At 40.5% G+C, this 18,629-nt stretch overlaps 1 protein-coding gene across 1 annotated transcript in view; it reads right to left on the bottom strand.

Moving 5' to 3' along the window:
* Positions 1-18,629, bottom strand: part of LOC126203286 (DNA repair protein RAD50) — a 323,733-nt gene that overhangs the window by 73,255 nt on the left and 231,849 nt on the right. Inside the window, exon 18 of the mRNA XM_049937544.1 lies at positions 5,101-5,270. Within this exon, the coding sequence (XP_049793501.1) occupies positions 5,101-5,270 (170 nt within the window). The remainder of the gene's footprint in view (positions 1-5,100; positions 5,271-18,629) is intronic.

Genomic DNA, 18,629 nt, shown 5'->3' with positions numbered 1-18,629 from the left:
CGTGGAGGGTAAAAATCGTAGAGGGAGACCAAGAGATGAATACACTAAGCAGATTCAGAAGGATGTAGGTTGCAGTAAGTACTGGGAGATGAAGAAGCTTGCACAGGATAGGGTAGCATGGAGAGCTGCATCAAACCAGTCTCAGGACTGAAGACCACAACAACAAACAACATGCGACTAAAGAAAGTTAAAGCAGTACAATGATTTAGGTGATGTGACAAAAGATTAGAAATGAATGAAACTTAAATGTTAATAAATTAACTGAATTATAAATGGTATCTGTCATTTCGGAGAGGGCGAGTGTGGGAGGAAGAGTAGAATGCGCTCTATGGTATTCAAAACCACAAGCTCCAGTATTCCACCCAAATAAATTAACTGCTAGTCTACTGCACCCTTTTGAAATCATTGCTCTTGTTAATGCTCTAGTGAATCACAAGGAATTCTAAAAATTTTTTGTTGCTGAGTATTTGAAACCGAAGCATCACCAAGACGAATAGCTGCAAGTTACACCTGGTACCCTAACCTATACCACCACAAAAGTGATTTCAACAAGGATCTGTAAAGTCTGCTACGAAGCTCGTGCCAACCAACGATGTTGGTGTGTTCAGTGGTGCAAAGAGAGAGAGAGAGAGAGAGAGAGAGAGAGAGAGAGAGAGAGAGAGAGGGTTGCCTGTGAATTTTTATATGATCTTTCACGGAGACAGAATCAATAACCGTTTGTTCTGTTTTGCCTCTTCCTGAGTTATATGTACATTCAGAACATTTCAACTGCGAGTTAAACATTCGGATTCTTATCCATCTTGGACAGTAACCACTTGTCCTATCTGTTTGGTCAGGCACTGTTACTGAAGGAAGGAATTTTGTTCCATGAAACCTCCAGACTCCGTTTGTTCACGCCAAGCAAAGGTCAGTTATCTCTAATTGTGCTAATCCAGACAAGTCTGTCCCACCCTTTGGGACCTTCTTTTGAAAGACAAACTGACGAACACTTGTTATTTTATGGAGTGTGGTAAGCAGTACTGAAATACAATACTTTTCTAGCATATTAAATGCATGTCATTGCTTTTCATGCTTCTACTCATTCAAATAATGCTTCTCTAAAATAATAGTCTTAGTAAAGTATTTCACATATTACAATAACCCAAAGTATTACCTACTAATGTAAAAAATAATTAACTTCTTATTTTTAATAGTTCATATTTTATTGCAAGTGTTATAGATTCACACTGCACTTTCTGCCCGACACCATTATTGCCATACACTTCCACAAATTCACTATGGATTGTTGCAGCATTCCCCCCCCCCCCCCCCCTCCAAATGCAGAAAGAAAGATATAAATTCACATTACACTTTCTGCCTAACACTTTCAGAAAGGACTAAATGTTTTTCCACTGCACATTTTACAAAATGTGTTATGTAGAAGAAAAAAAGTACAGCACTCTTTTCTTACAAAATTCACAAACATTTGTGTGATTTCAGTTGGTTATTCATCTGGACGCCCAAAACCTCAAAGATGCAGTTTCAAGAGAGTAAGGAAAAAAATAAGTTGCCACTCATGATGACGGAGAGAGGTGGTGCAGTAGATAACACACTGGGTTAGCATTGGGGAGGACAATGGTTCAAATCCATGATTTCCGTGGTTTGCCTAAATCACCTCAGGCAAATGCCAGGATGGTTCCTTCAAAAGGACATGGTTGATTCCCTTCCCTATCCTTCCCTAATCTGATGGGACATATGACCAACACACACACACACACACACACACACACACACACACACACACACACACACACACACACACACACGCGTGCGCGCGAATGCCTTCTCTGGCACTTTGGACCAGAATGCATTCCGGTCTGAGGTGTCAGAGATTGTGGTCATGTATACGTGAGATGTGCTTGCTGGTGTGAATGTGTGTGTGTGTGTGTGTGTGTGTGTTTTTTCTTTGCTGAAGAATGCCTTGGCCGGAAGCTAAAAATGAGCCGCCTTTCCATTGTGCCTGTCTGCGGCTCGTTGTATCACCTTTATGGAGAGTGGCAACCTATATATATTAATGTAGAATGAAGAAATTTCAGGAATACATTTTTCTAGGTAACATACTTAGGTGATTAATGTTTCAAGATCACAGATAAATGTAAGCGCAAGATAAGCTGTTGCAAATGTGAAATGCTGGTACATTAATAACTGATGTAACTGCCAAAATGTTGAATGCAAGCATGCAGATGTGCATGCATTGTGTTGTACAGGTACTGCATATCAGTTTTTGGGGTGGAGTTGCATGCCTATTGCACTTGGTCGGTCAATACATGGATGGTTAACGCTGTTTGTGGATGACGCTGGATTTATCATTCAATGATGTCCCAAATGTGCTCAAATGGAGAAAGATCTGGGGATTGAACAGGCCAAGGCAAGACGTCGACACTCTGTTGAGTATGTTGGATTACAACAGCGGTATCGAGGTGAGTGTTATCCTGTTGGAAAACAATCCATGGAATGCTGTTCACGAATGGCAGGACAACAGGTCGAACCACCAGAATGAGGTACAATTTTGCATTCAAGATGCGTGGGATAACCACGAGAGTGCTCCTACTGTCATACGTAATCACACCTCAGACCATAACTCAAGCTGTAGGTCAAGTGTGTGTCGCATGCAGGTATGTTGGGTGCAGGTCCTCAACTGGCCTCTTCCTTGTCCAACATATGCCTATCACTAGCATCAAGGCAGAACCAGATTTCATCAGAAAACACAACAGACCTCCACTTTGTCCTCCGATGAGCTCTTGCTTGACACCACTGAAGTCACATATGGTGGTGGCTTGGAATCAGTGGAAAGCACATTGCAGGGCATTTGACTCTGAGCTGTCCTTGAAGTAACCGATTTGTAACAGTTCATTGCGTCACTTGCTGCTGCAGATGCAGTATGATACAACAGAGCCATACACTGAACACGATGGTCTCCCCACTTGGTAGTGCCATGTGGCCATTCAGAGCCTGGTCACCTTGCGCCCACACATTCTTGTAACCACCACTGCCAGCAATCATTTACAGTGGCTACATTCCTGCCAAGTCTTTCTGCAATATCACACAAGGAATATCCAGCTCCTAGTAGCCCTATTACACAAACCCAGTGAGGCCTTAAAGACATTATGGACTAATTTTAACTCACCATGTCCAATGTCAAAAGTAATTAATGTTCACTACTGTTACATCGTGTATTTAAAGCAAAACTGATTTGCATTCTCATAGTGGCGCTACTAGTGCCACTCTTATGTGACTGACGTGAAATTTGAATAGACATCATCTTTCAGATGTAGAAACATGTCTGCCTACTTTTGTTTACATCACGCAACTCATTCTTGGTGTTGATCTTTTTGCCCCGTCAGTGTCTGAATGTGGACATCAACATCAATTCTTGAAGTTGTAAGTCATCATTTGTTTGCAACTTCATAATATCATTTTCTGATACACTGTAGATAAGTGAGATTAAAAACTAGTATCTTGATAATGTGGAGGTCATTAAATACAGGGAAATCATGCCAACACCAGAGGGTGATTTGTACCTTGCTCCTTCAGAACACGAGTCCAGTGCCTTCTTCACAGCGGTACTATTTTGAAAGATGCAGAACTATACAACATAAGGATACAGCACCAACATGGCCTAATTTTATAAACTAAAATGAAAAGCAGCCCGTATAGAGTAGAGAGTGCTATTTATGAAGGTCGTTTCAAAAGTTCGGCACACTGTGCATGCACAACCGTTAAAGGTGGCGTGATCAAGTTGAAAAAGCGTCAGTTGTAAGTGAGATTTTGTGTGTGACAGTCGTACATGTGTTTACTAGCTTACGTGGTTGTGTTTTGAGTAATTCAGTTTTAAAATGGAAGTTGAAACAGAGTCAGGTCATATTAGAAACAGTGACCAGTATTTCTGCATCAAAACTGTATCCCTAAGTGGAAAGAACCAACATAAATGTACAATGCTTTGAGAGAGGTGTGTGGGAATAGTGTGATGGGTCAAAGCAAAGTACCACAGTGGTCTGCTCTTTTCTGTTAAGGTTGGGTAAGCACTGAGGAGAAACCAGTTAGTGGAAGGCCATCAACTGCAACACACTATACCTCTCAAGTGTTTGTTAATTATATTTTGAGAGAGGATCAACAAAAAACTTACGGTGAAATTTCATGCGAGGCGTGAATGTCTGTCATTTTAGTTTACAGACTCATAACTGAGAAGATGAAGACGGGAAAGTTACTGTCAGATTGGTTCAGCATGATCTGAGTGAAGAGCAGGAAGTAGGTCGAAAAAAGAATTGCAGGAGAACTGTTTCAATTATGGAACAGAAAGAAAACAGTTTCCAATCAGGATTGTTGCAGCTGATCAAACCTGGTTATGAGATTTTGAGCCAGAACTTAAGTCTCAGTCATCACAATGGAAAAGTTTCAATTCTTGACACTCGAAAAATTCTGCTGCGAAGAATTAAGGGTGAAAATGATGATGATCTTTGTGTATTATGTGAATGGATTCATAGCTACAAACAGAGTGCCCCAGGGGATGCTTGTAACAGGTGCGTACTACGAGCTGTTTCTGCAACATGTTTTGCACCTGAAAATTTGTCAAACAAGGCCAGACATGCTTGCAGCTGGTGTCCTCATTTTGCGTGATAATGCAAGACACCATTTTGCAACATCGGTGGCAAAAACGTTTGACAAATACAGATGGGAAATACTTCCCACCCACGATTCAGTCGTGATATGAGCCCATCAGACTTCGTTTTTTTACCAAATCGAAGGAACAACTCCACGTAAAATGTTTTGATACAACTGATGAAGCTTTCGGAGAGGTCAGCCAAGTTACCAGACAGCTCAACAACGGAGGTGTCTTATCCGGAATACAGAAGTTGCTAATGTTCAGAAGCTGTCACAAGCAAGAATTGACATTATATTGAAGGCCTGTAAAGTTATTTTGTAAAATAAATTATTTTCTTCAGTTATATCTTATAGGGCATAGAACTTTGAAGTTACCCTCATAATGCATACACCTACTAGAATCTAAGAGAAGATGCACATTTAAATGTGTGAGTAAAGTTCAATGGCTGAAGAACAAACCTTCAATTTCTTTTCCATAAGTACATTTTTGCGCTCCCTCAGCTGGTTGACTCTCTCTGAATGCCTTCTCAGTGACTCCTGTTTTGTGTGGAGTGCACGCTGAATTGCACTGACTTGTGCTCGAAGCTCCTCCTGCTCTGCCAGTGCTTCCTCCATGGAGCGTGATGATCCTGTTACAGCCAAAAAATGTTGGAGATTCAGCAAGGTGACTACCTAAACCAGAATCGACACATTGAAAAGATGAACAAGAGGTGCAGTTTTTAACAGCTTATGTTTAGGAAGATGTTATTCTATTTACCTAAGGTCAACTGGAGTAATGATGCTCGAGCCAATGAACACATTAAATGTATTTGCAATTGTGAAAATAGCCAACTATCAGCTGTAGAATGGAAGGACGACGACGAAAATTTTTTTCAGACCAGGACTCAAACCAGATTTCCCTCTTATCGCGAGCAGTTTCCTTAGCAATTGGCTATCCGTGCATGACTCACGGCCAGGCCATGCCGACACCAGTTTCATGGCCAGCTGCGATAGGTTTCTCAGTTGAGGAACCATGGAGCGAACAGCCCGATCAATGTGGCTCCACAGAATCTTGACGGGGTTTAAATAAGTGGAGTTTGGTGGCCAGGGGAGTATGGTAAACTCATCTTGCAGTTAAACAAATACTAACAAAGAGATAGAGGGGCTGGCCAGTACTTACCTCAGCTCAGTACAGCCGATACATACACAAAAAACAGAACCGAAAATTTACGTTCCTAGCTTTCGGAACAAATGTTCCTTCATCAGGGAGGAGAGAGGGGAAAGAAAGGGAAGAAGGGAAAGTGGATTCAGTTACTCACAACCCAGGTTATGAAGCAACAGGGAAAGGAAAACAGGGAGGGTAGCAAGGATGGAGGCATGGTTGTCAGACTGCCTCCATCCTTGCTACCCTCCCTGTTTTCCTTTCCCTGTTGCTACATAACCTGGGTTGTGAGTAACTGAATCCACTTTCCCTTCTTCCCTTTCTTTCCCCTCTCTCCTCCCTGATGAAGGAACATTTGTTCCGAAAGCTAGGAACGTAAATTTTCGGTTCTGTTTTTTGTGTATCTATCGGCTGTACTGAGCTGAGGTAAGTACTGGCAAGCCCCTCTATCTCTTTGTTAGTATTTGTTTCACATCTTTATATGAGATTTTCCATTAATCATTTAGATCATCTTGCAGTTATTCAAACCAAGTACGTACACCTTGAGCCGTGTGACACATTGGATTGTCTTGTTGATAGATGCTAACATGCTGAGGAATCAAAAACTGCATGTAGGGGTTGAAATGGTTTCCAAGGACAGATGCATATTTGTGTTGATTCACCGTGCCTTCCAGCATGAAAAGATCACCTAGGGAATGCCATGAAAACATTCCCCAAACCATAATTCATGCAGGGCATTTGCTTTCAGGTATTTCATGCTGTGCATGCCAATGGCCATCTGTCCGATGGAGCATACAAGTGATTCATCTGAAAAGGCCATCAGTCACCACTCACTCAGTGGAAGTCCAATTGCAGCATAAGCGAGCAGATTCCAGCTGTTGTCCCCATTGAACAGTGTTCAGAATGGATGCACGAGTATACACCTGCTGCAGAGGCCCGTGTGCAACAATGTTTGCTGAGTGGTTATTGGAGAGAGACATTTATTTAGGCTGTCAGTAGTTTAACAGTTGTAGCCATTTTTTACCCATCACTACAGCCCACAACTACCTTGGTGCCCGTTTTGGACAGCACCATTTTGCCATGCATGTATTCTTTCACCATGGTGGCACACGGACCACTTACTTTGCCGTTGCTGAAATGCTTCCATCTTTTTCCTACAAGACAATGATCATGGCCTTTCGGATGGTGGATAAAGTGCTCAGTTTTTGTGTTATAACAAAGACTGCTGATAGAAGTCACAATAATATGTACTGCAGAAACAAACAATGTGTTTCAACTTCAGAATAGTGATCTCATGACAAAAAGAAACCGATTGCTACAGCAGTTTTGACACATCTGCTGCAGTGTACTAGCACAATGTCGGGCACATCCAGAGGTGGTAAGACATATTATCATGAACATTGTGTAAATCCACTAAGTTGGTCATAAGTATGTTTCCCCAAGTCTTCAAAAGAAATATTAACTTTGTGGTAAGTATACTTCCTATGTCTCATGGATGATGATGATTTATTTGTGGGACTCTCGACTGCGCGGTCATCAGCACCCGTACAAAGTCCCAATTTTGACACAGTTCATTTTTTTCGCAAGCCAATCTAGCCACAGTCATGAGCAACAATGATGATGATGATGATGAAATGGTCCAGTCCCTGGGCAGGGAAAACCCCCAATCTGGCCGTGAATCGAGCCTGGGACCCCATGATCCAGAGGCAGCAAAGCAAGCCACTAAACAACGAGCTGTGAACATGTCTTGTGCAGAAACTACTTTACCGTATTTACTCGAATCTAAGCCGCACTTTTTTTTCCGGTTTTTGTAATCCAAAAAACCGCCTGCGGCTTAGAATCGAGTGCAAAATAAGCGGAAGTTCTGAAAAATGTTGGTAGGTGCCGCCAGAACTAACTTCTGCTGTCAAATATATGTAGCGCTACACAGGCATGCTTTGCAGCCACAAAGATAAATACTGGCACCAAAACCTCTGCGTCAGTATATATATATAAATTAATAGAGGGAAACATTCCACGTGGGAAAAATATATCTGAAAACAGAGATGATGTGACTTACCAAACGAAAGCGCTGGCACGTCGATAGACACACAAACAAACACAAACATACACACAAAATTCAAGCTTTCGCAACAAACTGTTGCCTCAACAGGAAAGAGGGAAGGAGAGGGAAAGACGAAAGGATGTGAGTTTTAAGGAAGAGGGTAAGGAGTCATTCCAATCCCGGGAGCGGAAAGACTTACCTTAGGAGGACAAACGAGCTTTTTTCTCTGCCCCCGAGTTTCGACCACTGCATTTTCATACATTATACAATGAAGTAAATACGAATTCCGTATTGTTCATCTTCGAATGTAGCAGCATTTCAATGTACTATGAAAATCCGACTGGCAAGACTGTTTGGGATGTTTGTCAATATGGCCGTGAATCACATGCAGTATTCTCTTCACCATGAGAGTACCGGTAATATGAATATAAACATTTTGCCATGTATTCTTTCGTGTTTGCTGCTATCTCACTTAAATCCTGTCTGCCTAATAAACTACGAAACTAGTTGAGACAACAGCAAATGCGGAACAATATACATATCATGTCATGTTTATATTCGTATTATTCTTATGCCTAATAGTGATACAGTCAGAAATGAAGCACGGCAATTGACTAGATTTTTAAATCTAAGGTGACTCTAATTTCTGTGCAGAATGTAATGTACTAAAGAGGCGTCTGCAAAGATTTTCAAATGAAGAAAAATTTTCGCCAAACTCTCGTTCAGAACATCTTCTATATAACAAAGAGAACGGCAGTTATCAGATCAAAGAAAAATAAGCAATGAATTCAAACCAGATGAAGCACGTGAAAAAGGAAGGGTACCCGTATAAATACGGACGGAGCGCCTGACGCGTAGCAATGGCTAAGCTTACGACTCGAACCAAACAACTGTAGCTGTATCGTCATTCATTCGACCTAAATTGTGTCTCATATTACAATGGACCAACTTTGTTTCGATTTGGAGGTGCGGCCTAAAACTTCTCTCTCCCCTTGAATTTCGAGTCTCAAATTTCAGGTGCGGCTTAGATTCGGGAAAATTTTTTTTCCTTGATTTCGAGTCTCATTTTTCAGGTGCGGCTTAGATTCGAGTGCGGCTTAGATTCGAGTAAATATGGTAGTGGTAAGCATACTTCCAAATGGCGTTTAAAATAACGTCATTCGGTAGTACGTATACTTCCCTTACACTTCATGCAGCGGACTACCACTGGATGCCAAGAGTGTACAGACATGGTACAACACATTTATATGAACACAGTAAAGAAATACTTTCCACGAACTGTGAAAGGGTTAATGAGCTAAATTACACTTACAGCTGCACCTCTCCCCCGCCCCCACACACCTGTGCAGCTGCATTGTGCCAGCTGGACACAGAATGTGTGTGTGTGTGTGTGTGTGTGTGTGTGTGTGTGAATTGTCTTACACACTACTTAAACTAACTTATGCTAAGAACAACACACACACCCATGTCCGAGGGAGGACTCGAACCTCCGGCAGGAGGGGCTGTGCAGTGCGTGACATGGCGCCTCAAACCGCGCGGCCACTCTGAGCAGCTGGACACAGAATGTCAAGAAAGCAGTTTGGCAGGTAGACTGGGTGGAGAGGTTGTGTCGGGTGGTGTGGTTAGAGGGCAGAGAAGCAGGTGGAGCTGGGGAAGGGTATCTGATGTCTTAGCAGGAGGTCACAGAGCTGCAAAATAGGAATGGAACATATGGACACTGAAGGTAGTGGGTTTGTGCAGCACACGATGACAATGACATGCAGGAGTGGTTTGGGAGGAGCTGACAGGATGGAGGAATCAATTGTGTCCAGGAGGATTATGGAAGTGAAGGATGTGTTGCAAGGATGACTTCCATCTGTGTAGTTCAGAACAGCTGGTGTTGGTGGGGGAGGGGGTAGTAGGGAGGTAGTGAAGAGTCAATATGGCACAGGTTGTGAAGCAAATACTGAACTTTAGCAGCATGCTCTGTTACTGAGTAGTCAACTCTATTCTTGGCCACAGTTTGAAGGTGACCATTCATTCTAGTGCACAACTGGTCACTGGATAACTGATGTGAAGCCGTCATACAACTGTTGTTCAAGCAATATTGAGGATATTCAGTTGCCAATTGTGTGATTATTTTACCACAATATGTTTCGGGACAACATTATACTATTTTCAAGTGCTAATGACAAAGAAACCATATAGAATAATCCTCCTTATACTGGAAGACATATAGGAATTACAGACGTCCTGAGTTAAAAGTTCAATGGTAAGTTTTATGTACAGGATAAAGTTTTAGCAATGGGATGTGCACTAGCAGGGTAGATGGCAGACATCATCTCGAATAAGTATGAAACAGCTTTTTTCAAGGCAAATGTTAAATACAGTGACAAAGTGCAAATGTACAGGAGATATGTTGTCGATATTTTCATAGTATATCAGAGGTCCAAGGAAGAAATAAATGAGTTGTTGAATGACTTCAATAATATGCATAAGGGCATAGTTTTTATAGTAGAGCATGAACAACATGGAGTCTTAAATTATCTGGACCTGAGGACCAATACAGTCAAAACAGGAATTTTTAGGAGGCTCAAGTTCACAGGGGCAGTTAATAGTAAGTCCTCATGGTACCCCCAACAAACATGAATAGCACTTTTCAAAAATGTGGTGCACATGGCTAATTCCACACCTCTAAGTCTGGAAAACAAGAATGAGGAAATGAAAACCCTTAGACAAATAGTGGTAGAAAATCGTTTGGATGTAGCAGCTAAGCATGGTAACCAGCAAGATGATAAAAGTCCAGACAAATATAGAGTTGTGCCATATTGCATGACCAAGTCACAAGAATTAGTGAGGTGGTTTAGCAAGAAAGAGGTTAGAACTGCTTTCAAGATGGACACAAATCAGGGCAGAGGCTGAGGCATAAGATGGACACAGGTGAGAAATTGATGAGAAAATTAGGTGTGTATGAAGTAAAATGTCAGGATTGTGAAGTGAGATATGTGGGGTAGACAGGAAGGAATTCTAAAGTTAGATTTAAAAAGTATAATAATGGAGAGAATAGATTGTCAGCTGTAGCAAAGCATCTCAAGAATGAGCAGCATTTGTTGGGAGATACGACAGAAAGAATGACGGTGTCGCGCATTGAAGCAAAAGGGTGGTCGCTATCAAATTTAGAGGAGGTAGAGATTTGTTGTGCCTTGGAAGAGAAGTGCGTCAGAGGGTGGCAGTGTCTAAAGGGCATTTCTGGGCACACTTTAATGATGTCTTCCTTAAGAAGTAGCCAGCAATGTATTTTACTTAATGACTTACAATTCACATATCCTATTTCCATTTAGACTGCTGCATAAAGGGAATTTTACGTTAGAATGGGCTAGGACCAGACAGGCATTTCTCAAAGATTTAATGAGAGACAGTAGTATCTTTGGTCCTGAGTAATAGGCTTCAAATAAATATCATCACTGCCAGGTGAGGGCAGCAGCTTTCAGTTTGCAACTGTAGCTTGGGGATAGTGGATGCACCGGCTTGTGATGATTCAGGTTTTATGGTTTTAGTTAACAATGTTCCCTGTGCAGCTTGTTTTTATGTTTTCATGAGGCTTAATGTCATAATTTTTTTTAAGGTAGGTTTAACTCGGGACATCTGTAATCATTATATATCTGCCAGTATAAGGAGGATTATTTTATCTTGTTTCCTTGTTCTTGAAAATGGTATAATGTTGTCCCAAAACATGCTGTAGCAATAAACACACAATTGACAACTGGGCTGGATATTCTCAATATTGATTAATTGGTTGCTGGTTATACCTCCATAATATGCTGTGCAGAAATTGCAACATGGCATGGTGTGGCTGCTTTTGCAGGTGGCCCTGTCACTGACGAGATACTAGAGCCTATGACAGGACTGGAGCATGGTGTGCTGAGTAGACAAATTGAGCATGACTTGCTCTTGGATCTTCCACAGGAATGTGAGCCATGCGGAATGGGGTTGAGAGTGGGAATGGCATAGGGATGGGCAAGGATGTGTAGGTCTTCAGGAGGAGAGCGAAGGATCATGGGTAGGTTGTCCCCCATTTTTGGGCACAATGATAGAGAAGTCAAAGCCCTGATGGACATGGTCGAGTTGCTTTAGTCTGGGATAGTATTTGGCAATGAGGGGAATGCTCATTTGCAAGTAATTATTACTGGTGGTGATAGGGGTGTGTAAGGATATGGCGTGTGAAATCTGTTTGTGGACTAGATTTGGGAGTTGCTGCCTTTCTGTGAAGTCCTCTGTGAACCCTGCAACATACTGTGCAACAGAATTGTCAACACTGCAGAAATGCCATCCACAAATGACAAGGCTAAATGAGTTAGTTTGTGTGGAAGAGATGATAGTTGACAAAATTCAGGTATTGTCAACGGTTAGTGGGCTTGATTTAGATAACGGTATGAATACAGCCATGACAGATGTGCAGGTCATTTTTAAAATTTGGGGCATGGGCATGGGCACAAACATGGTGTCTTCCAATGTCAATGTATTTATGCATCATCTATTGCAAAACTTCCTAGCCTCCCAAAACTCTTGCTTGGTCCAGGCAAGATCTGGACCCAGAGCCAATTTCTCCACATTCTCAACACACACTCTCCCATCTGCTTCATCTGGTGGTCCTCAGCTCAACACGCGTTCTTCTGATGTGTTGACCTCAACTTCTAAGACGGCGTCATCAATATTTCTGTCACATAAAGCCTGCTAACCATCAACAGTACCTGCATTTTGACAGCTGTCATCTATTTCACATCAAAAACTAACTCTCATTTAGCCCTGCCATTCATGGAAGGCATACCTACAGTGATGAGAATTCCCTTGCCCATTATGTTGAAGGCCTCACAAAGGCCTTCACAGACAGGCAGCATCCCCCTAATCAAGTCCACAAACAGATTTCACACATTATATCCTCACACATCCCTAACCCTGTCACCACTCCTAACAAAACAACTGAACCATATCTATCGTTGTGCCCAGAAATGAGGTACCTCCTACCCATGATGTTTTCCTCACCTACTGAAGTGGTATTTTGCCACTCATTCAACTTACACAACATTTTTGTCCACCCTTGTGCCACATCCCCTCACAAGCTGTTTCCACAGGGGTCATATTTCTGTGGAAGGCTAGGGAGCAAGACCTGCTCAATTCTCCTACACAACAAACCATAATCCAGTACTTTCAAAGGCTTATGCTATCTCATTAGAGGTAGGGCAACCTGCAAAAGCAGCCATGTCATATACCAGCTCTGTTGCTATTTCACACAACATTTTAGGTACCCATGATCAGCAACTAACATGCTCAAGTTCAATGGCTACTTCACAACCAGTGCCATGTGGATGAATTACATTTCCTTAACGTTCTTCCTACGAATCTCAGCCTGGTATCTGCTTTTTCTAAAACTGTTTTATGTGCTTTAGGTCACACTGGATGGTTACACCTATACCCAGGCAGCAGAAACTTTGCACTTGATGCATGTGTTTCAAGTGATGATGCCAAAGCTCCCACACTGCTGGCTTTGTTTTATGTCAACATAAACAATGAGAACTTTGGTTGGTTTCTATCGTGTGCTTGCAGTATACTGTAATTTATAAAATTGTGATACATGGAAAACGCCACAGAAAAAAGTTATTTCATCCAGTGACAATCCTTTGCACTGAGGGGTTCTGGTAAACAGCCAGGCACTGGAGTAGCTACGAACTCTCAAGTTTTACAAGAAGGAGAAAGAATATGTAAGTATTCATGGACAGCCATCAGATTCTGATGATCAAGTTGTGGAACAAACATAAAAAAACCCTTGTAATTAGTGCAAAAACTGAAGATTGTAGACATCAGCTGTAATGATTACAAGCCATCTGGATCAAATAATATATTTTTAGCTATGGATATTGGTTACTTGTTGCATCACTGTCTTTACAAAACACAGAGTGGATGCATAAATAAAAATTTCAATGTGCAGCGTGCAAAAAAGGCATTTTCTTTGAAACAACTGCAATTTCTATACAGCTGCTGAGAAAATGGCCACTACGAGAAACATGCTTTGTATAATGTCTCTCTGTACTTATGTTTTTCTGTTGTGTTTAGCCAGTAATATTCCTGTTTAAGTTGATCTGCAAATTGAGAGGTTAGTACTGTGATTCAGAAAATGATTCTAAATGTTGCAAAATGCTGTGACATTGAAAAACAGCAGAACAAACTGCAAAATCCGCTTTCTGAGTCTAGAAAGTGCCTATACAGTAAAAAGTGTGGCCAGCCTGAAATTTAGTAAGACTTATCCTGGCAAACTTTTGTGTGTTGTGTCTACTTTCATTTACTGATATGAATACATGCTGAATTCATCTGCTAACTATGGTTGGCTAGGTTGTCTGTGCCAAAACAGAAGTCGCTATTGACTAAGGCCATTCAGTTAATAAAGGAACAGTGACTCCCATCAGTAGCTGCAGCGTGGTTCTTTACAAAGTGAATAAATAGTAATATACTGTATTTACCCAATAAGACAAGGTTTCTCCCAAATTCATCATTTGAAAAATACAGGGGCGTCTTATACTCACAGATTAAACTATTGCTGCTGAGGTCAACATTTTTACATCATTTAGCAGAGTATATAGAGATAGTCACACATTTATAGAGGCTGTCTTACATTTAGGGATGAAACTTTGGTTGCTGAGGTGATGTGCAGATTTATTTTGAAGCATTTGGAAGAGCAGGGCTCTGTCAACAATACTCGCTTGAGATTTCCCAATACACCAAAGCACTTGATATGGCATCGATATTGCTTGAACAATCATGTGATACTAACTAGCGTGGTGCTAGCGCATGAGATACATGAGAAACTGTGAACTAGCCACTTCATCAGTCTATTGCTATGACTAAAAATTTGACAATTTTGTGAAACACAGGAGGAAATAGCATTAAATTCTATCAGCTTACGATAGTTTGTTGTATCTGAACAGGTTTGCAGAAAACATTGTCACACATGTATGGATACCACATCCAAACATTAATGCCAGTTTTTAAATAAAGGTAACATTCAAAATCAGAAATATTGTCCTCCGAAAAACATTAGTTCAATCAGAACCAATATTATATTTCATTATGAGATAAAAACGTTACCACCTTTTAATCAGCTTTAGAGCATGATGATGATGATGATGATGATGATGATGATATTCAGTTGAAATATGAAGGAAAATTAATCCAGAATGAAATGTCTAACAAAGGAAATATATCACATTAAACTGACTGTAATTGTTATCGCGAGAATAAATTACAGCAGAAAAACCTGTTGTATAGATAGTAACAACAGATGACACTAGATTGTGGGAGAAGAGAAAGTTCGAGAATCGTAGTTGTGATCTTTTTTTATGTATTAGTTGGTGCTGTCACATATGACCTGCATACTAGAAGATATTGCAGTCTGCTTTGCACAGTTGTTCAAGCTCAGCACTATGGAAGGGTTGGAAGGTGAATAGTGCCACCAACTTGGCTGAGAGCTAAGATAACTGTGAGGAAGGGAGTTAGAGTGAGAAGCAAATTTTGCATTGCCAACCATGAGATTCTATACTACGTACTTTGGATTTTTATGAACATCTGCCACGTTTAAACTGCAGTTTGCCCGAGTTCAGTTGTAGTTCGAATCTAACTGAATAAAGTTGGACAAATATTCAACAAGAGTACCAATTTCTGCAGGAGATGGTAAAAGTATAGATAGGGGGCAGTGGTGTACTTAAGTGCTTCTTGCTACATTGTTGCTGACACTCGATGACGTATAATGGGAATGGAAGGGGGAGTGACAGCTGGTTCTACACAGCCAATGAAAGAGCAGTGGGCAAGTGATTTGTTTGGAAGCAAGAGACATTGAAACATTCCCCACATCAGTGTGTAATACAAATCTGATATGTATTCAGTAAAAAAAACAGCTGTGTTCTCAGGTACCACCACAATGACAACCTCAGAAATAACAATATACTTGGAAGAAACCGTCAAATATTTGTGACAAAAAAAAAAGGTATTAATTTCACAGCTGTGCTATTAGGATGATTATTGTTATTATTATGATTATTATTATTATTACTACTATTACAAATAGTGATACCACAAACAACAGCATTAGCATGCAAGAAAGGCAGAAAAGCAAATGGTATGAAAATTAATGTAAACCATTTGTTTCTGCTTATTTTATTTCTCCTAGTGTTATCAAAATGTAGACAATTAATAAATGGTGAAAGTTTAGAGGTGCATAATGTTAACTTTTTGGCAGTTACTTTACATCAATAAAACAGTTTGTAGTTCTGATTAGTCATGATGTGTTAAATCAAATTTTTGTCTCAGAGAACATCTTAAAAAACGGGATGGTTCGTCTTATACTCAGGTAAATATAGTAATAAAACTTAGGTATTAATGTTGCCTACATTAAGATTGGTTGTGTTGGGGAAGGAGACCAGACAGCGAGGTCATCGGTCTCATCGGATTAGGGAAGGACAGGGAAGGAAGTCGGCCGTGCCCTTTGAAAGGAACCATCCCGGCATTTGCCTGGAGCGATTTAGGGAAATCACGGAAAACCTAAATCAGGATGGCCGGACGCGGGATTGAACCGTCGTCCTCCCGAATGCGAGTCCAGTGTCTAACCACTGCGCCACCTCGCTCGGTGCCTACATTAAGAATTATTCAATAGAGGAGCACACCTCAAAAACCAAAATGAGACTAATACCAACAACCTGGTATCTACCAGTTCAATTGTAAGGACTAAAACGAAATCTACACCAGGATCATTTTGACAGTATAAAGAACACACCAGAGCATGGAAATACAGTACTATCCTCTCAATTTGCAGATAAACTTAAACAGGAATATTACTGGCTAAACACAACAGAAAAACATAAGTACACACAGACATCTCACTTTTTAAGGACATTATACAAAGTACGTTTCTTCTAGTGGCCATTTTCGCAGCAGCTGTATATAAATTGCAGTTGTTTCAAAGAAAATGCCTTTTTTGCATGCTGCGCATCGAAATTTTTATTTTTATTTATGCACCAAGACGCATTTCACCTTGTAAAAAAGGCAAAACGCGCCTGGGTGAATAAATAAAAATAAAAATTTCTATGTGCAGAAGGCGAAACGCATCTGGGTGCATAAATAAAAATAAAAATTTCGATGTGCAGCATGCAAAAAAGGCATTTTCTTTGAAACAACTGCAATTTATTGTACAAAGCGTTAAACCACAATAAACAGCTGATTAATGAGCAGATAAATATTTGAAACAAGGCATTATGTAAAATCACTGAACACGTCACATAGAAAAAAGTAACAAAAGTAAACCACCACCTCCTGCATCTCATCTCTATTTCTCCCGTTCTTCCATTTTATTACCAACACAGTCTTCTTTCCTCCTCTTGGAATTCACGGTTCACTACATTTACTCGTCATTGCCACCTCTCCTTTTTCTACACTACTTTCCACTTAGATCAACTTCCACACTTCTCCTTCATTTCAATTATATATTAAATAAGTGCCCACTAACATCACTAAAATGATGACAAACCACAAATGAAGAGAAAATTTTTAGATCAAGTGAAAACCAAATCAAGCCATTAAGTTCACAATACTACACACACACACACACACACACACACACACACACACACACACACACACACAAAGATGTTTAGCCATAAGTATGTAAAGAAACGCTAGTGGCGCTATATTGCATCATATTCCACTTCGAGAAATGTGTAGTGCTGCAAATCAAAGTGAACCTCAGAAATGTGCTAACAGATAATACTTCCTGGCGTAAGCGAAAATCAGACATAAAACGACGCAATACAAGCCATGCCTCAGTAACTTGAATAATAAACAGACTTTCGATCTAGAAAGCAAACTAAAATTGTGACGTTGTTACACAGCATGCAACTGATTATGTTTCATATCAATAAAATGAAATATGTACTGTAATATATGTATGTTCTAGTAGTTTAATGCAGAAATTTTAAATACCTTTAATATTGGTTAATGGATGTCTGTGTTTCAGTTGATTATGTAGGCAGGCCCAAATCATTTTCAGTGATATCTATGCAGCATGTGTAATATTCATTTACAGTTACCAATGCTGTAGAAGTGGAACTGTTGTAAGGCTGATTTCATGTATTTTTCAACAAGCACAGACAACAGTACTCTTAATTTGGTATCTTGTACTAAAAGCAGCATAGATTCATCCAGTTCTAGCATGGAGAAACTTGAACAGTTGAAATGAACATGCAACAAAACCATATCCACTTGTCCCATTGTAAAGCATCCACTGAGCAAAGTAATATATCAGTGGCATACGCTGGCGAGTCAAAACACTAAAATGACTGCTCACTGCAATGTTAAATGCCATCTGGTGGTGTTGTGAACAAGTGATGCACTAAGAAAACTGAGTAAGCAGAGGAGAGACAAGTGAGTAATGATTCCAGTGACAATAACAGTCACAAAAAGGGAAATTTATGGAAGTGACTTTAAATTGTTGTGGTATGGCACCTGCTAAAAAAGCATTTCAATAACAATAAAGCTCGTCACAAGTTAGGGTTCTAATATGCAGGTGGCCTTTTTTTAATTGGTTTCTTTGGCTAAGCTTGCTGGTTACTGGGAGACTGCTCTGAAAACTTGTTGCTGTATCTGTCCATGTTGGTGGGCTGGCATTATTCTCAGTTAAGGAGTGTTGTTGGACAGACGCTTTGTGAACATCATCTGTAACACTCGAATGATGAAAGCATAGGAAATTCCTCAGATAAGATCTTGGGACTCAGGAACAGAGTG

This window comes from Schistocerca nitens, chromosome 9 (genome assembly GCF_023898315.1).
Source record: "Schistocerca nitens isolate TAMUIC-IGC-003100 chromosome 9, iqSchNite1.1, whole genome shotgun sequence".
NCBI lineage: Eukaryota > Metazoa > Arthropoda > Insecta > Orthoptera > Acrididae > Schistocerca > Schistocerca nitens.
This window is presented reverse-complemented; position numbering and strand designations above follow the sequence as displayed.